This window comes from Neopelma chrysocephalum, unplaced genomic scaffold (assembly GCF_003984885.1).
Source record: "Neopelma chrysocephalum unplaced genomic scaffold, ASM398488v2 Primary Assembly neopelma1_165, whole genome shotgun sequence".
Classification (NCBI taxonomy): domain Eukaryota; kingdom Metazoa; phylum Chordata; class Aves; order Passeriformes; family Pipridae; genus Neopelma; species Neopelma chrysocephalum.
Genome location: NW_020897827.1, coordinates 192,463 through 216,087, shown reverse-complemented (window position 1 = coordinate 216,087; position 23,625 = coordinate 192,463). Strand labels below are relative to the sequence as shown.

Here is a 23,625-nt window from a genome sequence, read left to right as displayed (position 1 = left end):
GAGATCTTTCCAGAACCTTCTCTTCTCCAGGTTGAACAGCCCCCATTCCCTCAGCCTGTCTCCATAGCAGAGGTGCTTCAGCCCCTGCTCATTGGAGTCTTCCTCATGCTGGGTTTTGATTTCCAGTATTTCCCAAAGCCTTGGATGGCTGGAGCCAGTGTGACACCAAATGTGGATTTGCTATATGTGTTCATGCATGGGATGTCTGGGCACAGGCTCTGAAGCCTGCAGGACATCTGTCTGTTGTACATTCATTCCTGACCACGTTTGCTCTGTGATAATTTTGACTCTCAACACCAAAAGCCATGACAGATGTCGTGTACTGAGAGCCTAAAAGATGTAGAGCTGTGCAGTGATGACAAACTTGTAGCAGAAACAACCCAAATGAACACAGGAGCTGAGCTGTGTCTCTTGCCACAGAGGAGGTCCTGCCTAATCTTCCCCAGAGGGTGGTTGGCACTGACCAGGCTCCCCAGGGCAGTGGGCACGGCCCCAAGGCTGCCAGAGCTCCAGGAGAGTTTGGACAATGCTGTGAGGGACAGGGTGGGATTGTTGGGGTGTCTGTGCAGGGCCAGGGGCTGGACTGGATGGTTCTTGGGGGTCCCTCCCCAATATTCTGAGGATATTGGAGAGGGCGTGAAGGAGGAAATGTTCATTTTGTAAGCAAGGTCATTGTATTCCTTCTCCCAGACGTGTTCCTTCCAGGTGAAAAGGCAAATATGAATGATCATAAGGTACAACATTTCTAATGTGATCTCACCAGAGCTGTGTGATGATTACATGTGTCTGTGATTGGAGCCTCTGTTTGATGCCTGAGAGACCCTGAACACAGCACAGCCTGGGATGTGGGCTGTGAATGCACAGCAGCCACTGCAAAAGTACCATTTTTGCAACTGTGAAGCCAGAACTGTTGGAATTGTAAAGAATTGTTGTGTCACATAATTATTGAACCATTTCCCACTTCTCCTGAGGTTCTGTGTGGCACAAATCCATCTACAGGTATTTGGAGGGACATAAAGAGTTTGAACAGTTTCACTCTTACCAGTTCTCGTGGTTTAGGTAATATTGTACCTTAAAGCACATTGCAGCAGTTCCCTGCAGCTGCTGTACATGTGTAAGCTTTTCAAATGCTCACAGAGTGTGGAAGAGCTCTTCTGGTGCCTGTGGTGTGCTCAGCACCTGAGCTTTGGTAGGAAATGAGCAGAAGGGCCAAGAGCCCTGTCCAGCACCAGAATTCTCTGCCAAGGATGATGGGAAGACCAGGAAGAGGAAGAAGATTGGACAGAACAACCTGCTGAAGTCAGAGATAGAGTTATTTAAAGAGATTCTCCCATGTTTGACTTGTTTCGTGTTAATTTGGTTGTCTGTGGGATATCCCATTCTGCTGCTGAAGGTTCTCAGGGGATCCTGCTCCTCTGGGTGAGGAGGCAGCCTCTGGGTGGAAGGACTGGCTTCCTGACATTTTTATCTTGTTTTCACAGAGAAAATGGGCTGGACTTTCCATTGGACAGGAGATTGATGGTAAGTCAGTTGTCAGTGTGATTGTGACGTGTTTGTAAAAGCTGAATTCACGTTTTCATACTGAAGTGAAACCAAACTGGGAAATCTCAGACCCTCAGCCCTTCCTCAGGTGGTGAGACCCTCGTGAGTGAGGGAGGGGCTCTTCTGCCTGCAGGCTTTCTGCATTTAACGTTTCCAAAACCTGCAGGAGTGTTTTGGCAGTGCCTCCAGACGGCTCCGTGTGGGACAGCAGTGTCCACATGTGAACACTGAGCATGTCCTGGATAGTCTGTTCCTGGGCCACCAGCTGACAGAGGACAGCTCCTGTCCTTGGGGAATTTCTTGGCATCTACCTTTGAATCTTGAGACTGGGGAGGTTTTAGTGCCCAGAGTGCCCAGAGGCAGCCCTGGAGTGCTGAGCTTTGTAGCAGCACTAATGTTTGCACCAGTAACTGAGAATATTCTGTATCTTGATGAAGGGACGGGGATGCCACTGTGCAAATGGAAGATTTGTGTTTCAATATCAAGTCTTAATTGACACCCCTGGATGCCTCACACACTGGGCTTGGAAGCCAGGATTTTAACCTGGAGGAAAGGAGACTGAGGACAGGGCAGACCTTAGTGCTCCATAAAAATAGCAGAAGGAGGGTGGAGCCAGGTGGGAGTCGGCCACTTCTCCCAGGGAACAAGTGATAGGATGAAAGGAAGTGGCCTCAAGTTGTGCCAGGGGAGGTTTAGGTTGGATATTAGGGAAAATTTCTTCATGGAAAGGGCTGCAGAGCCTTGGAACAGGCTGCTCAGGGCAGTGGTGGAGTCCCTATCCCTAGAGGTGTTCAGACAACCCGTGGATGTGGCACTTGAGGACATGGGTTAGTGGTGACCATGGTGATGGTGCTGGTGGATGGTTGGACCTGATGATTTTAGAGGTATTTTCCAACCTTAATGATTCTGCTATTCTATGATTTTTTTGCTACCTAGTTTTGTTTTGATTTGTTTTTTTTTTAACTGAAGAATAACTTATAATAGAGGGGAGACTCATAAATTATTTTGTTTCTCACCCCTGTGTGGTTGCTGATCATGTGCCAACTGGTTTCTAGATCAATACTTTTTAGTCCTGAAGTTATTAGAGGAAAGAAGCACTAATATACTGTGTCATTAGCTGTTAGAGCAGGTTTGTGAGTGTACCTGGCCTGGGCCTTGCTGTAAACTTCCCAACTCTGTGGGAGCCTGTGTTAAGAAAAATGATGCAGTAATTCTGTGCAGAGTGACTAAATGTCACCTGACTCCCTGCAGGGTGGGAGGGACTGGGATGTTATTCTGCAGGTAGGGAGGAGTGTTCACAAACCCAGTGATTTCCCAGGGCTCCTGTTTGGTTGTGGTCCCCAAATAATGTGAGAACTGCGCTTTAGGTGTCAGTGGAGCAGTGATGCTGAGCCCTGCTGAGGCCCTGCTGCCATGGGAAGGGCTTTCCAGGGGAGGGGTTTGCCTGAGTGCTGTGGGTCATTGGCTGTCCTGCCTTCCATGCAGTTCAGCTCCCTCAGCTCCCCTGTTCCCACTGGAGATGCACACCTGGAGCCAGGGCTGCCTTCCCAGACCAGGAGGTCCCTGCTGCCCTCCCATCCCAGCTCTCTCTGGGCCATTCCAGGCTCTTGGAGCTGGTGCTGTGCACTGCTGATGGGCTGCAGGGGTTCTGCTCTGTGTCACACCCCCTGCAGCCAGTCCTGGCTGTAAGAGCTGCTCGTGTGCACTGACCCCTTGGGCCTGTGATGTGACCGAAGCCAGGGACTGATGTTCTTTCCAGAAGCTTTTAGTTGAGAAAGCCCTGAGGTTTGGCAAGTAAAAGGAAATCACTGTAAGGTGGGAGGAGCTCCTGCTGTGCCCTTGCAGGACCAAAGGGATAACCCTGCTGCCATATCCCTTTTGGAAAGAACTCCAGCCAGGAGATAGACCTCAGTTCAGGAGGTGTTTGTGTTTTATCTTTATCCCTATTTCCTGGAAGAGCCTTCTTTGACAGCTTGTTCCTGGGTAGCCTGTTCTCATCCCAGGAAGGACATTTGGTGTGTGTGCTGTGATGACCTGTGTGTGTCTTCTGGTAGCAACTTCAGCCAGGGACTGGCTCTCTTTGTTCTCTTCACATGAACAAGTCCTGTATTTGAGTGTGCTGGAGCCTTGTTTTGAGGTTCCACCTTCCCAGGGTCTGCAGGTTCATTCTGGAACCTTTCTGCTGCCAGAGGCTGGACAGGAAATCATAGATTGAGTGATGCACCTTTCCTTTGTTCCCCTCCTGCTGCTTTATCCTTACCAGTGACTTCTGTAGCACAGGAGACTTTGTTCTTCACATTCAAAGCAAACCTTTAACGATCCTCAGACTTCTGGAGGATCATTGGCTTCTTGTCCTCTGCTGCAGCCTGCTTTGGGGGTTGCTGGGCCTACCTGTTGGTGAGATCCTGCCCTCTGGTCAGCTGTGCTGAGAAGTGTCCCTGGTGTTGGGACCATGCTGCTCTTTGCTTCCCATCCTCTTTCCTCTGGCAGCAACAGCCCCGAGTGGCCTCTTGTTTCTGCTGGGCTGTACCTGAGGGTTCAGGTGCAGTTGGCAGTGACTGTGCAGTACCTTCCATACCCCTCGACTTTCTGCCCCTTTCAAGGACTGTTCAGTTGGTTTTGTGTTACTGAAGGTAGTGGGAATGTCAGGATAAGCCCAAGGGCACCCCTGGGGTAGGGGCTGTTCCCTTGGCAGCAGAGGTGAAGGGAAGCTGATGATGTGCTTCATTCTGGGCTGCAGAGGCCTCACAGCTTAAACATGCAGGGAATTACCTTCCTGCTGCCTCACTGGGAGAAGAGCTCAGCAACCTGTTGGCACAGAAAACCAGCGATGACATCTTGTCATTGCCTTTTGGGCAAGACTACCCTTAGTGCTGGTTTTGGGCTTTCTGAAGATGTGTCCCCCAAACTCTTGGGTGTAGTTACAGCTGTGTGGCACCACGGCATGTCTTTGCTTTCATCCTCCTCATCCCCCAAACCTTGTGTGGTAGCTGAGCTGTTTTCAAGGTTTATTAGAGTTTTAAAAGGGATTTTCAGTGGAAATTTTACTTGTTCAGGACCTTGTAGTAGAACATGGATCAGAAATAATACACTCAGTGTATACCAAGGGCTCATTCTGAAGGGAAGAGCGCTCGCCAAACGTTTTGCAATGATTTATTGCCAAATGTTCAATACACTGGGGACACCCTGCTGCTCTGAAATGTGCTGTTCCTTTCTGTGTTACCAGTCTCCTTGTACACCTTTGACAAGGCCAAGCAGTGCATTGGCACCATGACCATCGAGATCGACTTCCTGCAGAAGAAGAACATCGACTCCAACCCCTACGACACAGACAAGATGGCTGCAGAGTTCATCCAGCAGTTCAACAGCCAGGCCTTCTCCGTGGGCCAGCAGGTGGGCTTTGCTTTGGGATTTTCAGGCAAAAATGGGCTTCAGTACCATGAACTGAACATGAAGGGAACATCTGGAGGGGTCCGAGGGACTGACGCCGTAAAGGCCAGGAATTGTTTGTTGTGGGAATGGTTTCTCTGTGAAAAGTCAAACCATCCTGACTTTCACTGACACGATGGACAGAGGGGGTTAAAATCTGTCTTATCCTTAACTGAAGAAATCTGTGAGGAAAATCCCAAGGCCTGGGAGAGCTGGGGTCTCTCTGTGTTGTGGCCTGGTTGGATTATGAGCCTGGCAGCTCCTGGAATCTTCTGGGAAGTCACTTTTGTCTCGAGATTGAGATGAACACCAGATTTAGTTCATTCTCAGTGGCACCTCTCAGGTTTAGATATTAGGAGGAAATCCTTCCCTGTGAGGGTGGGGAAGCCCTGGCACAGGTTGCCCAGAGAAGCTGTGGCTGCCCCTGGATCCCTGGAAGTGTCCAAGGCCAGGTTGGACGGGGTTTGGAGCAACCTGGGCTAGTGGAAGGTGTCCCTGCCCATGGCAGGGGGTGGCACTGGATGGGCTTTAAGGTCCCTTCCCACCCAAACCATTCTGGGATTCTATGATTTATTGCTACTCTATGGACTCCAGTAGTAAGACAGGGATTAACTATTTCCCTGGGGATCTTGGAAAGCTGTTGTCCCTGTAACTGGCCCTGCTCAGCTCTGCAGCAGATGGGCTTCTGCCCCTGCAAAGCTCTCTGTGGCAGCCTCTGCTTTGCCACATTCTCAGGACAGGTTGAGGTTGACCTCTCGTAGTTTACAACTTGCAGGGTCTGAATCTTAAGCCAGTTGCAAATGTAATCTCAGAGGAAAGGAATGGTGCAGAGCCAGCCTGATTTTCTGTGGGATGGACCCTACTCCTTGTTCCATTCATCCTGTCTCATCAGCACTGTCCCTGAGGTATCTTTGTCAAACTGAAATGTGAAAGATCGAAAAGTTTTGAGCTAAATTGTTCTCCCTGCCTGGCACCAGTAATTAAAGTGAGAGGAAAATGTCAAGTGATGATATAGAACATTGAGCTGGGGAGGAAAGGGGGGGGAAGAGAAGTTTTTCTTGAAAGGAGAATTTCTCTTTGAGTTTTTTCAGTTGACTTTATGTTTTGATACTTTTGATCTGTCACTCTTAAGCTGGGGCAGGGAAAGAACGTGGTCAGCACCCTGGAGCTTTACAGGGTAAAAACCATGTGGGAGTTGTTGGGTGTAAACTCAGTCTCCAGGCCTCTCTGCCTTCAAATCTTTGTAGCGTTGTCAAATCCTCTCTAGCTTTTTATTAATGAGTCTTTTCCTTTCTACAGCTCGTGTTCAGCTTTAATGACAAGCTCTTTGGGCTGTTGGTGAAGGACATGGAAGCCATGGATCCCAGCATTCTCAAAGGGGAGTCTGGAACAGGCAAAAAGCAGAAGGTGGGCTCCCAGGAATTCATGTCCATCCTTAGGGACTGCAAGCATTTAAGTCCTGATCAAGTCCATGCTGCAGGTCAGGAGCAGTTCAGGGTACCTGCATTTGGAGAAGTCACACACGTGCCTCACCTGGTGTCTGTTGTGTCAGAGAAAACAAGGAGCACTGTTTGCAGTTTAGTGCAGTCCCCACTGAAGTCCAGGGCTGGGGAAGACACAGGGAATATCTCTTGGTCTTTAAGTACTAATTCATAGAAACACATTTGTCTTGAGCTTTTTTGTCTTCCAGTTATGTCCAGTTTTGATTTTTCCTTCTATAGAAAGGATGTAATTTTATTTTCTTCTTTACTTGCTGGGTCTTGCTGAAATAACATAGTTGGGTTTGAACTGAACCAATAACTTTAAAGAGCCACTTTGTTACACCTGATGAGCTTCTGCATTTGGTGATGTTTGTTTTAGAGGAGGTGTTGGTATTTCACATTCTTCCCAGACTTTTGTAGTGGAGCTTTTGCTGCTGTTTGCTGTTTTTGGGGGCACCTGAAGAGCAATCTGAAGCTGAGTCTAATAGCAATTAATGTAATTATTTGTTTCCCTCCCTTTTCCAGATCGAGGTTGGCTTGGTTCTTGGGAACAGTCAAGTTGCCTTTGAGAAAGCTGAGAACTCCTCTCTCAATCTGATTGGTGAGTGCCACTGTACCCAAAGAGAGAAATAGTGCTTGAAATCTGCTGCTTTTCAGGCCTTGGACACTTGGTTGCCTCCAAGTGTTTTTTTTCCTCACTGCTAGGTCTAGATGAGAAAAGTGAAGGGGATGAGTAGATCCAGCAAAAGGCAGCACCCAGTTGAAATACTTAAACTCTTTAAACATTAGAGAATGATGTTTTCAGGGACAGTAACAAGCCAACAGCTCTTTCATTAAATTTAATTTAAAGAGCAGGGAGTAGGAAATTGAGAAGGTTTTTGAATGTGTAGCCAAAATCTCAAAGTGAGCATGAACTTCTGAAAATCTCATGTCAGAGAGTTCTCCATTTCCAGGAGACTGGACAGCATCTGAGGGGAGCAGCCACTTAGGAAAGGAGAATTCCACTCCAGAAATGGGCAGATGGGAGCCTGTGGTGTAACCACACCTTGCAGCTTCTGCAGATTTTGTATGGGAACACACAGCCTGTACTGGAACCCCAGCAGAGGTCCATGGGCTGAGCTGTGGATGGCTGTAATTAAGTGTCTTAATGAGGATCCAGCTGTTAATAGCAGCCACTGAACCTTGGGCAGGGCAGTGAGTTCCCAGCTGTGACCACGTGGTTGCACCAGCTCAGTTCTCACTCTGACAGGACACGGGGAGTGTTGAATCCCCTGGTCACTGAGGCAGAGCAGGGGTACTTTGCTTGTTAATATTCAAAGCCATATAATGACCTGTGATCTCCCTCCTGGCACATGTGGGTGTGAGGAGTGGTCCCAGGGGAGGGCTGATGGGTTGGGAACAGGGATCCTTCCCCTGGGATTCTATTTCATTGTCTGCAGACAAGACAAAAGAGCTGCTTGTGCCTCGATTTACTTCTGTCAAATTGGTACTTCATTTAATCTCCTCATTGATCTGAGGCAGAGCTGCTTAATGTGCTTTGTTGGTCTCTGGAGAATTGTAAAGTTCTGAATAATTAAATTCTGAGAGAGGAGATGAAAGTGAAGTGAGTGTCACTGAGCTCTGCCTCCAGTAAAGGACCTGCATTGTTTTAATAGAGAAGAATTGTAATAATTGTTTTAAAAAAAAAAAATTCTACTTCTACTGCTTAGCATAAAATTGTGTTATAAAACCAATGGATGAAGTTTTAATCCAATCTGCAGGAATTTTACTGTGCTGAGGTGCAGCCAGAAGGGGGGGGTGTAGGCCAAGCTCTGCAGGAGCAGGAACATCCCTGGCTGAGGGGTCTGACCTAAAGGCTGGAGTGCAGCACTGGGATAATAAACACAGGGGAATTAGTGGATCAGCTCCCTGTGCCCTGCACAGCTCTGGCTCTTGGTGTCACACGTACTGGCTCTGATGTGTTGGTCAGAGGCACGACCTTGTTTGTTTGTTTTGCTGCCCTTGGAATTGAAGAATTGATTCCAGGTGTGTTTAGCCCAAGATTAAAGCAGTGTGACTGAGCTCCCACAGCCCTGCTGTTTGCTGCACTCTGGATGCCCACCCATTGCCTGGCTCAACTTGAAATTCCTCTAGAAGAGCTTGTGGAACAGGTCAGCAGAAGGCACAGTTGTTGTTTGCCATGATTAGGTATAGGGAAGGAATTCCTCCCTGGGAGGGTGGGGAGGCCCTGGCACAGGTTGCCCAGAGAAGCTGTGGCTGCCCCTGGATCCCTGGAAGTGTCCAAGGCCAGGTTGGACGGAGCTTGGAGCCACCTGGGCTAGTGGGAGGTGTCCCTGGATGGTCTTTAATGTCCCTTCCCACCCAAACCATCCTGTGACTCAGTGATTCTCTGGTGTTTTAGGGAGGGAAGGGTCCCTGTTGGGGCACCTATTCAGGGCCAGCCCTTAAAGCACTAAGAACTCACCCCATTGCAGCAGGAGTTAAGGGTTATCATCAGTCTTTGCTCTCTCTGGGGGTTTTCAGCTGCCTGTGTGCTTCCCTGGTAGCTGAGTGGAAGGTCAGTCTGACCCACCAAAGTGTCAGTGCTTGTTTATAAACTGCCTTGAATACATTTCAGGTGAGACTGCAGGGGTTTGACAGCATCCTTACAGGAGCACTTGTGCTTCTTGTCTGCTTCCTGAAGGCCCTGAGTACTTTAAACTCCTCTGCAGAGGGAGTGAGGAGCTCGGGAGGGCTGGAGTGTGAGTGGCTTGGCAGCAGAAGGGAGAGGAGGTGGTTAAAGAGCCTGCAGAGCTGGGCCTGGGGGTCTGGATGCACTTGGAGTAACTGTGGAAGAGGCTGTGGAACAGACACAACTGTGGGGATTTGCCAGGACCAGCCTTGGCTCTTCTGAGCTGTAAAGGAGCTGGTGACCTTGTGATTGTTTGGTGTGACCTTGCTGCAAATTGCTCTGCTGTCTGGGGACACTTTCATGTGCTGTCCCTTCCCAAAGGATCCTGGAGAAGGTCTGCAGAGCTGCACATCTTTGAACCTTAAATCTGTACAGGAGAAACCAACAGAAACTGTAATAAAACATTAAATTAGAGGATACCTTTATAAAGATGTTACACTGGGAAGGGTCAGCCTGTCTTGGGTCAGGGCAGTCCTGCCTCCTGATCCCACTGGAGTTCATTAGAGGAGTCAGGAAGCCCTGGCACAAGGGCTCACAGAACCTGCTTGTTTGTCACAGCTCCTCCAGCAAGGTCCTTTACCAAAGTTTCCTAAAAAAGAATCAAACCAGAGATCTGTGAGAGAGAAGATCCTCTCATGGGTCAGTGAGTGGTGAAAGGGAAGGAATAAATAGCCTGTGTTGGTGGAGTTCAGTGGGAATCTCTGCTGGGCCTTTTCTTCCCATTGGAATTACTGAATAAACTGGGGAAAAGCCTGAGCAAGGAGGTGCCCAGGCTGGCTCTGACTGAGCCTGGTGACTGAGGCAGAAAATGGCAGAGGAAATTCAGTATAAATAAACATCAAGTGACATGTGGGAGGAAAAGTTGGGTAAAACTGGTGGCTGTGGTGGGACAAGAGCCCAGGGAGGACAGTTTGAAGGGAATGCTGGGCCCATGCTCGTGCAGCCTGAGCACTGTTAAGAATTATTGTGTTTGCTAAGAATTACTGCACGTTATTCATAAAGGAATATGAACAAAGGGGAGCACAATTTTGTACCTGTATTTAAGATACAACCTGCAGGTCCATCTGCCAGAGGATGTGGGAAAAGAGATAACTGAGAGAGCAACGAGGGGGCTCCAGTGTGGAGCTGCTGCTGGGGAAGGAAGGGAGAACAGGTGAAGGCTGGAAAAGGCATTGAGGAGGATACAGGACAAAGCTCTTGTCATTCCAGGTGGCCTGGAAAAGAGTGGACACTGGTACTGGCAGCAGCCCCGTGAGCTGGGGGCTGAGGCACTCAGGGTGCTCAGGTTACAGGGGTCCAGTTTGGGGCAGAGAAATGTACTGGGGATTCTTCAATACCCAGGAGCAACACCTGGCTGGAGAAATCCCCGTGAGTGGTTGGAAGGCTGGGAAAATCCTTTACCAAGTAAACCAGGTCTCTGCCCTTGTGTCCTTGGCCCAGTGTGTCCTGAAACCACCCACAGAGTTCACAGGACGTGGGTCTGACCTGCAGAGCTGTGCTGCTCCTGTACCTGTGTCTGCTGGAATTCTGGGCTCAGTGTTTGGAATGATTCCTTTGGTTTTGCAGGTAAATCCAAGACCAAGGAGAACCGTCAGTCAATCATCAACCCAGACTGGAATTTTGAGAAAATGGGCATTGGGGGCCTGGACAAAGAATTCTCGGATATTTTCCGACGAGCTTTTGCTTCTCGAGTTTTCCCACCTGAAATTGTGGAGCAAATGGGTGAGTAATCCAGGGAAGTGTGGCTGGGGCACGGGGTCTGCAAGGACTGGACATCAGCTGACAGCCTTGGGATGCTGTAACACAGCAGTTTCTTAGGGATCTAACAGACCAACAGAGCCTCTTCTGCCCCTGTTGCTGCCAAACGTATTTTGGACTCTTGTTACTTGGTAAGGGAAGGGCAACAAAACCAACACAAATGTTCAACCCTGCACCTGGAATGTCTGTAGGAATGAGATATGTGGTTTAGCTGGACACTGTTCTGGTGGAACTGAAACTGGAGCAGCCTGGTGTGGTGGAAGGTGTCCCTGCCCATGGCAGGGGGCTGGAATGAGATGGGCTTTAAGGTCCCTTCCAATCCAAACCATTCCATGACTCAGCAAAACACTCCCTGTTCTTTGGATGCTTCGTTTATCCGTAGCAGTGGGACTGACTGCTCCTCTTCCAGACTGCCATGGGCTGTCCAGAGAGGTCAGAAGAAAGGCTGTTCTGATGCTCCACAATCCCTGTCCCATATTCCATCCCAGCTGTCCTGGCAGCTGCAGTAGGAGCCCCGTGCTCCTCCCAGCCTCAGCCCCACAGACACAGCCCCGGGTGTGGCTCTGCTCGGTCAGGTTTGAGGTGCAGAGGACACACAGGCCATGGCACGTCCTGGAGCTGGGGAAATAAAAGCACTGATTCTAAATATAACTCCTTTTTTGGGCCAGGGGAAGGAAAGGCAGCCCCAGTCCTTGGTAAACATGTGCTGGCAGGCAGATAAATGGTGCTGGGTTTAGTTTTTAGTCAGCAGTGTGCAGCTGCAGGTATCTGATTCTGTCACAGAACGTGGCTGGGGATGTTCTGGCTGCTCCTTGTTCTCGGAATATAATCTCTGTGGGTTTGTATTTAGGCTTGGAATCCGTGGCTGTATAATTTCTGTGTATGTTTATGTTTCTGAGCCACCTTCCCTCCCCCCACAAATGAAGCAATCAGGATTTTGATTACAAACCAGATTTCCAGCAGGAGATCCGTCCTGTCTGTGCGGGGCCTGTGGAGCGCGGCCGCTTCCAGTGCCTGTGGAATTGATGCAAAATAAACTTCCCTGGGAGGTGCCTTCAGTCTTTTCTGGGTGATTTGAAAACCTTTGGAAGAACACTGGAGAAACTGTGGGGCTGAATCCAATTAGTGCCTGATTCTCTCTCTCCTGCCTTTTACTTCCCATTGATCTGAGAGCCGAGGCCTTCGAGGGGATGATCTCGGGTCTCCTGGGTTTTGTGGCTGTGAACAAGACATCACTGCTCTGCTTCTGCTTGAGAACATCAAATGCTTGAATTTGTTAAATATTTAACCGCTCTGCAGAGAGAGGAAATGGGAGAAATGGTGTTGGCTGTGGAAAGAAGAGCTTTTACCCAGAGACACTGGTGGCCAGTTCAGTGCTGCTGCTGCCGGCAGCTTCCTGTGCTTGAAATGTTTTACCTTTGGAGGCAACTGTTGTGTGTGTTCATGAAGTCTTCCCGTGGAGACAGGCTGGGAGGGCTGGGGCTGTTCAGCCTGGAGAAGAAAAGGCTCCAGGGAGACCTTAGAACCCCTTCCAGTGCCTAAAGGGGGCTTATAAAACAGAGAGCACGTGACTTTTTACCTGGGCAGACAGTGATAAGACAAGAGGGAATGATTTAAAACTAAAAGAAGAGAGATTTAGGTTGGACATTGGGAATAAATCCTTCCTTGTGAGGGTGGGGAGGCCCTGGCACAGGTTGCCCAGAGAAGCTGTGGCTGCCCCTGGATCCCTGGAAGTGTCCAAGGCCTTGGAGCAACCTGGACTAGTGGAAGGTGTCCCTGCCCATGGCAGGGGGTGGCACTGGGTGGGTTTTAATTTCCCTCCCAACCCAAACCATCCTGTGATTCTCTGACTTTGTGACTGCAGTACAAAATCCTGAGATGTGACCACATGTGAAGGTAAAAGATTTAGGCTTTGGGAGTTCTCACCAGTGCCACTGCAGTGTCAGGAGTGTGTTTGGAGACTGAAGACAATCAGAGCTTGTTTCCCTGTTGCTGCAGCTTCCCCTGGCTGTGTGTGGGCAGGCTGCCAGCTGCTGTGTCACATGCCATTGCATTCCCTGGCATATCCACGAGCTGGATTCGCCTGCCAGCTGGGCAGCAGGTGGAACCATGGGCAGCAGGTGACTGATGTGGAGTTCCTACACCTCCACCAGGGACCTCTGGAGCAGGTGGGAATCCCTGCTGGCTGCAGGGTGAGGCCCTGGAGCTGGCCAGAGGGTTCCTCTTTTAATTGATGTTGCTTAATACAGGAAGACAAAGATTCTCTGAAGGCCCAGTAGTATTTGGATTACCCTGGGCAATGAATTCAAGGTGTGCCACGTTCCCTCTCTGAGCACAAACACCCTCACTGTGATGTTTACACACAGGCTGCACACAGAGACGTTGTTCAGGTAAGAAGTTGGACTGGGAGCAGAGCTCCTGAGCTCTGAGTAACCCCAGGGGGAAAGAGCTTATCTGAAATTTGAAAAAACAAAACTTTCTGACATTCATTTTCTTTGCCTTAGTTATAACTTGCTCTTAACTATATTTCAGATCTGAAATGTCAGTGTGACAGCTGTTCACCTTTGTGAATAATTTATTGGGAAGGAAAAGGAGGAATTTGCTTGCTCCCTGGTGCTCCAGTGCTCACCCAGTCCTGTTCTTTGCCCAGTGCTCCCAGACTGCAGCTTCCATGCCAAACACCATAAATATTTCTGTCCAAAACTACACAGAGGCTCTACAGACCCTTCCAGCATTACTTGCAGTTTGTGTGTGGTTGATCTAACTTCCAAGGAATGTTCTGGGTTTGGAGCACATAAATCAGTGTTAGTTAACCATATCATCCAAGAGGGGAAATGCTGCTCTGATGGTACAAGCTTTGGTGTATCCAAGAAAAGGAATGTTAGCTCAGCTCCATGGTCACTGGCCCTGTCCCTGCTCACCTGGAAGGGGCAGTTTGCTTTTCCCATACATGGATCTTCCACTCCTCTGTGATGGCTTTGGGCTTGTGGGGCTCTGAAGGGAGCTAATACAGTTGAAATCAAAAAGTACTATTAATAAAAGCAGTTTATAGGGTTGTATTCAGCTGGATCAGCTCCCTGGTTGGTGTGATGTGACAGAACCATGGAATGGTTTGGGTTGAAAGGGACCTTAAAGCCCCCCCAGTGCCACCCCTGCCATGGGCAGGGACACCTTCCACCAGCCCAGGTTGCTCCAACCTGGCCTTGGACACTTCCAGGGATCCAGGGGCAGCCACAGCTTCTCTGGGCAACCTGTGTCAGGGCCTCCCCACCCTCCCAGGGGAGAGTGGCTGATGCTTGACTCCTGATAGTCCTGTGACTGCCAAGTGGAATTAAATCCTTCTCTGGATGAGGCCTGAGAAAGGTCTCTTGAAGCAAAAGGGATCCTCCTGTTGGTGCCATGAGGCCTCACTGGTACCAACGGCACTTCTGAGGAAGGAACTTCACCCCTGGCAGTCACATTCTCTCTGAAGGACAGCCCTACAATGCCCTGTTTCCAGGGAATCCTCCTCCTTTTCAAGCCCTTTTGGGATGTCTGTGCATCCAGCTCGTACTGAAGCTGTGTGTGAAGGGAGTCTGGCTTTGGTTACTCCTGGCTGCAGTTTAGAGCATCCTCTTGTTCCAGCTAAAGCTCCTCCTTTTCTTTGATGAATGTTATGTTTTCCCAGAGTGTCCCTGCAGATCAGGCCTTTCTTCCCATCCATGGTAAATGCTTTTTTTTTCTGCTGAGACTTTAAATCCAGCTTATTCAGTGGCTTATGCCATTAAGGTGATTGCTTAATGCTTGTTAGAACAGTGTTCTCTCTTTTTTTAGGATTTTTCTTTTCCCCCCTGACTCCAACAGACCTTTAGCCATTTGGAACAAAGTTTTTGATATTTGGTGCCTGGAGCTGTAACTTTCAACAAAACTGTAAATACCCTTCCCAGACCTGAAAAGAAAACACACTGACCTTCTTGTCTTTATTTAAGAACACCCTGGTGTCCCCAAGCACTGAAACACAGTCTTGACCTGCAGCAGGGAAGGGACTTTCTGATTTCCATGGCACAGTGGTTTTGTAGAGGCTGATGAAAAAGCAGGTTTGGTATGTACATGGTGTTGTTATCATTTAATAACAGGTACAGAAACATTTGGTGTTACAAGGTCACATTCCTTCTAGGAGGCTGAATGGAACCCAAATTCCCCATCCTCTCCTGCTACCACAAATAGCCTAAATCAGACTTTTTCAAGGTGGCTTCTGTTTCCTGGGAATCATCTTAACCTGCCCTCTTGGGGTCAGTTGGTCTCAGAGCTCTGTAGTTTTGAAGGATATCAAGTAGCAACAAAACACAAGGGGAACATTCAAATGAGCAGATACTCAGATATTATTTTCTCTCTTGGATTCTGCCTTGAAGTGCAGGCTTGTCTTTTAAGCTGCCTTAAAAATTAATACATTAATGTTCTCAAAATACTCAGATACTGGAAGAGAAGAATAATGATGGAAAGAATCTCACCCAGTTATTCTGAAAATAGGGTGATTTTAATGAAAAATCTGTATCAGTTGGCAGGTTTTGGCTGTGCCTCAGTGTCTGGGCCTGGTTCTAATCCCCACTCTGATGATTTTTTTGCTTTGCAACATGCACTTCATTATTCCTCCCTGATTTAGAAACTTGTGCATCAAGTTACACAGACTTTAGATGAATTTAATCCTACCTGTCAGTGTGTTTGTAGCTCTTGGCTATGCAATGTACAGATTTAATTGGAGCATTCTGTCCTGTTCCATCTTCCAGGCACCACATGCCACTAAATTCGAGATGGATCATTTCTCACTGTGCTTTAAAGTTTGTGGGTTTTTATCCACTTTTCATCTACCTCTAACTTCATTCAGCCTGTGCTTTTCCTGCATGTCTAGGAGGATGTGTAAAACCTATTTATATCTTTAGGAAAGTCTAAACCTCCCTCTGTTGCTTTCTTTGTTTCCTCAAACCCTCTGTGTGGGACCCCCACCTTTTCCTGGAGGGAAGTTGTCTCAGGCTGATCTAATGAATTCTTTTTGGCTATTTCTTGTATCCTTGTTTTTTGCTACCTACATGGAAAGATATTGTGCCAGAATTTTCCAGGAATCAGGTTAGTGCCAGGTCTGTACCACACCATGAGAAAACAGCTGAGATTGGAAGGGATCTCTGGATTTAGCCCAACCCCAGGCTCTCTCCCTTTACCTTTATAACATCATGGATGACATTCACCTCCTTCCCCCCAGTTTCTCACCCACGCTGTCCAGGTTCTCAGTGACTTTGAGGTGATTTCCCCTGCTCTGAGTGCCCCTGGGTGAAGTTCCTGTCCAGGTGATCTGCAAATATCCAGCAGCTGTGGGCTCATGTGTCTTCTGTTCTTTTCCTGCTCCTCTTTCCTGCTCTTGCCCCTTTGTCACTGATATTTGTGGCAGCTGTCACAGAACACATCAAAGCTTCCTTGGTGTTAGAGAGTATTTAACAGCCTGAACTCAGCAGTTGCTGTTGTTAACTCTTCTTCCTTGCTGAGAATGGGCAGTGCTTTCCTGGGTCTTCCCTTCCTGATGGGATTTGAAATAAGTGAGCAAATGGATCCCTGTGGCCAGTGAGGCTCAGTCTGGTCACTGAACTCTTTCTCCACACATTGAACCAGAGCTCTGGGCTCTTTCTGTGGGGAGGACAGCAAAAAGTCCCTGACATCTCTCATTTCCTTCCCCTTCTTAAAACCAGACTGACTTAGACCACCCAAAGCATCCCCCATATTATGGAAAATGGGAAGTGCAGAAGCAAATAGCATGAGCAGGGGTCCCATGGTGCTGGAGGAGGAGCTGAGGGAGCAGCTGGAGGAGCAGCAGGTCACAACACACAGGGACACGAGTCCCAGCCACGCTCTGTGCAGTTCTCTGCCCTGGGGGATGTTCCTGAGGGACCTGGGGCAGGAGGGGTTGCAGTGAGTCTGAGCTGAAAGCTGTGTTGCAGTTGGGGGCTGATGGATGGAATGCTGGAATCCTCACAGCCAACAGGATGCAGTGAGGAAGCTGTTTCCAAAATCCAGGGAGAACTCACTGAGTTTGTCTTCTCTTTACAGAGGCAAAGGATTTGATAGACCAAAACCCTGCCCATTGAGGGTCTGCTGAAAATAAAACTTGTGGTTCAGCTGGGGCCCTTTCCCTGCCCCAGCTTTGAATTCCAGTTCCCTCAGTCCTGCTCCGTGTCGGGAGCACGTCAGTCCTGTGGGGGGATGGACAGGAGGCTGGAGGAACTCTGGGCTTCAGGATGAGGGGAGGGGGAAATTCCACCCAGCTCTGTTTTTGGGGAAATTCTGCCTGTGTGGCAGGTGAAGTCTGGGAACCTGCCTGAAGATTGATGTGCAGAGATAAACATCTCCCTGCTGTGCTGGGGATCCTTCCATGCGGGTTCCTGGTGGTGCATCCCAGTGATCCAATCACACCAGAATGCTTTGATTTTAATTAAAAGGGGAATTACACTCCCAAGTAGAAAATCCCTGTTACAGTGAACCAGTTCTTCTGATCTCTACAAAAAAGTGAAGAGGGAGAATTGAACAAATAAACGTTATCTTGTCTTTGGGCAGGTGACACTCTGGATTGACACAGGGTTTGACTTCCCTTGGTGACACCAGTTACTCTTCCATTCTCACCAGTTTTTATGATTTTCCCTGATATTTTGTTTCCCACATTGGTATATTTGAGTTCCTGTTAACATCCCTGTTCAGCCTGTAACTGTATGTCATTAAATGGCATAATTAAGGCTCAAGTTACAGGAGTGACCTTTGATTTGGAGCCCTAATGGTGAGCTGAACGAGTTGGAGATGTCTGCACTGCTAATAATTTGTGTTTAGAAAGATCCTCATAATAGTATTGACATTTGGGCTGCATTGGTGAAATCAGGACAGGGGAGATAAACTTAATCAAAATTCCTGTGTGGTGCAGAGGATCCCACTGTGATTTGAGAGGTAACATTTGTGGTTTGTCATCACCTGTCTATTTTAATAAAGTCCTGCTTGTGCTTAAAACTTTGATTTTAGCCAGGTGAACGTGGCTGTCCAGGGGAATCTCTGCTGGAGTCGCTTGTGGCAGTTGTGTTTGAAGAGGAACTAATTGCTTGGGGTTCAGGAATGTTCTGCCACCTGACTCAGAGCCTGCTCTCAATGTTGCCCATTCAGTGGCACCCCAGTGTTGCAGCAGGTGGCCAGTGCTGCCCTCGGGGTTCAGGTGTTGTTACAGACCGAGCAGGGAGTGTCCAGCACTGGCTGAGCGTGGCTGGGTGAAGCTTGGGAATGTCAGGTGTCTCTGGGAGCCTGCTGGACCCAGAGCTGGGATTTCTGCTTGGAAAATTCCAGGACCTGAGGGATCATCTGGAGCTGTGCCAGGGCAGGGTCAGGTTGGATCTCAGGGAAAGGTTCTTCCCCCAGAGGGTGGTTGGCACTGCCCAGGCTCCCCAGGGCAGTGGGCACAGCCCCAAGGCTGCCAGAGCACCAGGGGGGTTTGGACAACGCTCTGAGGGACAGGGGGGATTGTTGGGGTGTCTGTGCAGGGCCAGGGGTTGGACTCGGTGACCCTTGTGGGTCCCTTCCAGCTCAGGATATTCTAGGATTCTTTTCCTTTCCATTCCACTTGGTACAGCCTGAACAGGAAGAGGGTGAAAATCCTCAGAGGTTTCTAAGCAGCTTTGTCCACAGCCTGTCCTGCTTCCCCAAAGCCTTCCAGCTGCCACCAGGCTGGTTTGTCCTTTGCTTTCCAAACACTCCCACTGTGGAAGATGGGATTTTGGGTGTGGGGTGTTACAGGCTGAGCTCTCTGCTGTGGCTGAGCCAGCTCATGCAGAGAAGGGGAATGTTTGGGCTTTTCAAGAAGTCCAGATTTTTTTGGGCTGTAGAAGAGAAGCTTCTGATGGATGTAACTCAGTTGTACTTCTAGGAGAGAGATTGGGAATTGCAAGAATCAAAGAATTGTTTAGTTTGGAGAAGACCTCCAAGATTTAGTCCATCTTTAACTGATCCCCACCTTGTCCCCCAGCCCAGAGCACTGAGTGCCACGGCCTGTCCTTCCTTGGACACCTCCAGGGATGGGGACTCCACCACTCCCTGGGCAGCCCCTTCCAATGCCTGACCACCCTTTCCATGAAGAAATTCCTCCTGATGTCCAGCCTGACACTCCCCTGGCACAGCCTGAGGCCGTTCCCTCTCCTCCTGTCCCTTGTTCCCTGGGAGCTGAGCCCAATCCCCCCTCCTGTCAGGGAGTTGTGAAAGCAAGAGTTGTGAGCCTCCTTTTCTCCAGTCTGAGCCCCCCCAGCTCCCTCAGTGGCTCCTCATAGGACTTACAAGAAAACTAGAAGAAAAGAATAGGCCCAGACTCTTCATGTGTGTGTTTTGAACACGCCCTGGCACAGAGAGTCCTCTGCAGAACAACGTCCCTGCCCCCAGGCTGCTCCCAGGGCTGGCTGTGGCCACGAGCCCTGACTTGCTGTAGCCCTTTGCTGTCCTCGTGCTGGAACACAGGAGCTGTGGGAGCACCAGCCTGCTGGGATTGCCCTGCAGAGCATCCCTCAGCAGTGCAGTGCTCTTTGGTTCCAGGGGTGATCATGTTCCCACCACCAACACCCATCAGGACAGGGTTTGACAGGGAGAGCTTTGAACTTACCTGTGTCTCACTCGCCCCTCTGTGAGATTTGTCTTCACTGACAGTAGATATTGTTTATGTTTTTGATGCCTCAACGCTGACTCATGAATTCTGAGCCAGAGCTCTTGATTTCTGCAGTAAATTTTTTATCTGCAGAGAAGCCCAGAAGAATCAGCTTTACTGCTGCTTGTTCAGTGCAGCACTTCTGCTCCCCAGGGTTTGGAGGGATCAGGCTCTGCTCATGGCAATGTCCTCCTGGAACTTCACTGCAGTGAGTGAACAGCCAGAGAAAGAGAGCAGTGTGTGGGTCATGGGACTTATGTTGCATTGAGCAGTTATTCAGACTGAAATCAGTTCTTTATGGCTGTAATATCCAGGAGTGAAGGAAACCACAGCAGAGTATCAATGAGGTAATAAAGTGTTTGTCCTTTAAAGGCAGAACGTGGCTGTGAGGTGTGTGCAGCCCTGAGGGCTCTGGGATGGGCTGAACTTACCAGGGAGCTGGGACAGAGCAGGAACCAGGAGGGAGGTCATTCTGTGTGGGTGGCAGACACCTTGCTGTGCCCAAGATCCTTGAGCTTCTGAGGGTGGAATAAACTGAGCTCAGCTCCTCTTAGTCTGAGCTCAGTGCCATCAGTTTGCTGCTTTTTTGGTTTTTGTTTTTAATGTGCATCTTAGGCACTGCAGGGCTCTTGTTGGATAGTTTGCATCCTTAAAGTCAAACTGCAAGAATGGAATATAAATGCATTTTCACAGGCTCATCAGAGTTGGAAAAGAATTTTAAGGTTGAGTCCAACCATCAGCCCAGCACTGTTTTTACCTCTAAACCATGTCCCCAAGTGCCACATCCACTCACCTTTTGATCTCTTCCAGGGATGGTGACTCCACCACTGCCCTGGACAGCCTGTGCCAGTGCCTGACCACCCTTTCTGTGAATAAATTTTTCCTAATATCCAACCTAAACAACATCCTTGGTACAACACTAAGGCCAGTGTGAGTGTCATCTTCAGCATGGAACAGTTTCCACTAATTATTGTGTTACTTGTTACTTCAGACAATTAATACGTCAAGATTTCTAAGGTTTTAGATAAATTTTCTGGAAACAAAACAAAGGGATTTTTATCTTCAAACACAGGGATATCTTGTGTTCCTCACTTCTCTGGAGCACATGTAAGGGATTTTGTGCAGCAGGGGGATGGAGCGAGAGAAAGGAGAAGGTGCTCCTGAATTCCCTCCCCCTGTGATTAAACACTTGTGTTCAAAGTTAAGATTTTTGTCCAGGCAGATTCCAAATGTACTGTTTTCCCAAAGGCTACAGCAGTGACAGCTTCCTTGGGATGTCCTTGCTGGGCTGGCCAGTGAGGTGGCAGTGAAGGGGCAGTTGTTCCTCTGGAGAAGGGCAGGAGGTGCTGGTGCTGGGAGGGACCAGGGTGCCCAAACCAAGGGAAGCCCATCCTGAGTGCTTTGTACCTCCACATCTGGCTCATCCAGGGGCAAAGTGGGGAACGGGGACTTTTATTGTGCTTGAAATTGTGTAGGAAGAAATAAATTGAAATACTGAAATACCTGCTGGGTCCTAAATGTTGAAAATAAATTTATTTCCTTGTAGCTTTGTTTTTACTCATTGGTCCTCAATGTCAGCTGGAAAATAGAAAGAGGAGCTCTGCTGAAAATACAAGGATCTTGACAAAATAAGGTCTAGATTTCTCTTCTGTTTCCTCAGCACTCTGTGACCAGGCAGTGTCCAAACTCCTGAATCCCTTGCACATCTTTTAAGTTGGGTGGTAGGGATCTCCTTTGTCTTCTCCAAGTAACTTCTATTTTCCTTCCCTGGTTTTGTAGTTGGATCCCTCTGCCAACTGGGACTTTGTACTTCTCTGAGGCTTTCCCTGAGCCTGGTGCCCAATATTTAAAACTTGGTGCTGATCCATGATCTCTGTTCTCCCATTCCTGGCTTTTCCAACAGCAGCTTCCAGGACAAAGGCGCCTGTTGCTGACTGGGGTGTGTCCAGCCTTAGCTGGCAGCAAAGGTATCCTCTGCTTCCCTAGAGGAGAGAATTTAACTGCTGGTGCTCACACACAGTGTTCCAAGTCCTGTTATTGGAATAAATTAGAGTCTTTCAGGTCTTTCTATTTACAGGTCGAGGATTTTGGGCTGATGGTTCTTGGAAGTGTTTTTCAGTTTTCTCAATATTTGCCCTATGAACTTGCAGCCAGAACTGGTTGTGTGATATGGGATTCCTTAAAGCCCAGTACAGGGGTAAAGATTAGGGTGGTACCACACAATATTCCTGGTTTTCTCTTTCAAGAATCAGGTCAGTGTTTCTGAGCTGTGTCTGCTTTGCTTGGTGCTCAGGGCATGTGGGGATGTAAAAAGGAGTTTGTGCAGCCCCTCCCTGCCTGGGGCTGAGCAGCGTCCCTGGGACCTGCCCTCGGTGAGAGCTGTGTTATTCCCATGTTTCCCAGGTGATCCCTGGTGCTGTGGGTTATCCCCAGGAGCTGTAACTCTGGTGTCAGTCCTTGTGTGTGGCTGATGCAGAGAGAGCACTGGTGATTGTTTTCTAGGGATTGGTTTTTGTGATTGTTTCTTAGGGATGGTTTTCAGGGATTGTTTTTCCTGGCCCTTGGCACATCATTGGAACGACTCTGATCAGTCTGTGTCTGAATTCCCCTGAGGAAGGCACCGAGCAGAGCTCAGGCACCTCCCTGCCAGCTCCCAGTGAGGGGGATTCCCTCAGTGCTCCATGGCTGTCCCATCCTCCTCCTCCTTCCTAACCCTGCTCTCTCTCCATTCCAGGCTGCAAGCACGTGAAGGGCATCCTGCTGTACGGGCCCCCAGGCTGTGGGAAGACCCTGATGGCCAGGCAGATTGGGAAGATGCTGAATGCCAGGGAGCCAAAGGTGGTCAACGGGCCCGAGATCCTCAACAAATACGTGGGCGAGTCGGAGGCCAACATCCGCAAACTGTTCGCTGACGCCGAGGAGGAGCAGAGGAGGGTAATGCAGACACAGACACTGGGGGGGTGCTGAGGAGGAGCAGAGGAGGGTAATGCAGACACAGACACTGGGGGGGTGCTGAGGAGGAGCAGAGGAGGGTAATGCAGACACAGACACTGGGGGAGTGCTGAGGAGGAGCAGAGGAGGGTAATGCAGACACACAGACACTGGGGGGGTGCTGTGCCCACAGGAGGGTAATGCAGACACACAGACACTGGGGGGGTGCTGTGCCCACGGGAGGCTGGGCAGCCCATCTGGAATCACCAAGTTCCTGCCTGCATTACAGACTGAGTCACTGCCTGGCTTGGGATTCCAGTTGTTCCTTGCCAGTCGTGGAATGTTAGCGTTGTACAATCCAGTTGTGAAAACAGGCTCAGTACCTGGAAGGGCAGCTGAGTTCTGGCCAGCATGGACAGTCTTCAAATTCCATGCACACTTATTTGGAAGTAATACAAGTGCCCATCCTGCTGTGCTTTGGGTCGTGTGGTGTCACCTGCTCCAAAACCCCTTAAAAATGGGATTGCAGATTTTTTGCTGGTTTTAGTTTCTCTTTTTTTTTTTTGGTGGGAGAGACATAATTAATCTGTTTGGATTTTTGCTCCTAAGTTCAGGTGGCACATAACGTAGGATGAATTCCAGATAAGCTTCCAAGGTATCAGGTTTTTGGGTTCCAGGCAGACTGGTTATTATAGTCCTTGAAGTGCTATAATCAATACATGGTTCATTTTTCTCAGCAGAAAACTAATGGATGACAGTAATGTCTCAAAACTAGAGAGCTTGAAACTGGAAGTGGAGATAAATATTCTGTTTTTCCAAACTTGTTTTTTTACCCATTACTGTAGCTGGCTATCAAAACCCAGTCTTTAGTTTCAAGGTGGAAATGCTTATTTCACATGTGCAGTGGTAATTTTTCTCTGTTGTGGATCAGTTAATCTTGATGGATTTTCTGATAAATTAACATGTCAGGCAAGTCACAGTTAAGTACAGGGGAGTCTTTTCAGAAGTCATTAGCAAAGGATCCTTTAATTTTATTCACGCTCACAAGACACAGATTTTGGTGGTGGCTTGAAATGATGTAATTTCTTCTGCAAAAGGTTTATTAGTCAGTCAGTCAGCTTTGT

At 48.8% G+C, this 23,625-nt stretch overlaps 1 protein-coding gene across 2 annotated transcripts in view; it reads left to right on the top strand.

Moving 5' to 3' along the window:
* NSF (N-ethylmaleimide sensitive factor, vesicle fusing ATPase) overlaps positions 1–23,625 on the top strand; it is a 72,423-nt gene that overhangs the window by 19,998 nt on the left and 28,800 nt on the right. For both annotated transcript variants that reach the window (XM_027701686.1, XM_027701687.1), the window contains exons 4-9: positions 1,482–1,521; positions 4,769–4,935; positions 6,271–6,378; positions 6,978–7,053; positions 10,690–10,845; positions 22,305–22,504. In XM_027701686.1, the coding sequence (XP_027557487.1) occupies positions 1,482–1,521; positions 4,769–4,935; positions 6,271–6,378; positions 6,978–7,053; positions 10,690–10,845; positions 22,305–22,504 (747 nt within the window). The remainder of the gene's footprint in view (positions 1–1,481; positions 1,522–4,768; positions 4,936–6,270; positions 6,379–6,977; positions 7,054–10,689; positions 10,846–22,304; positions 22,505–23,625) is intronic.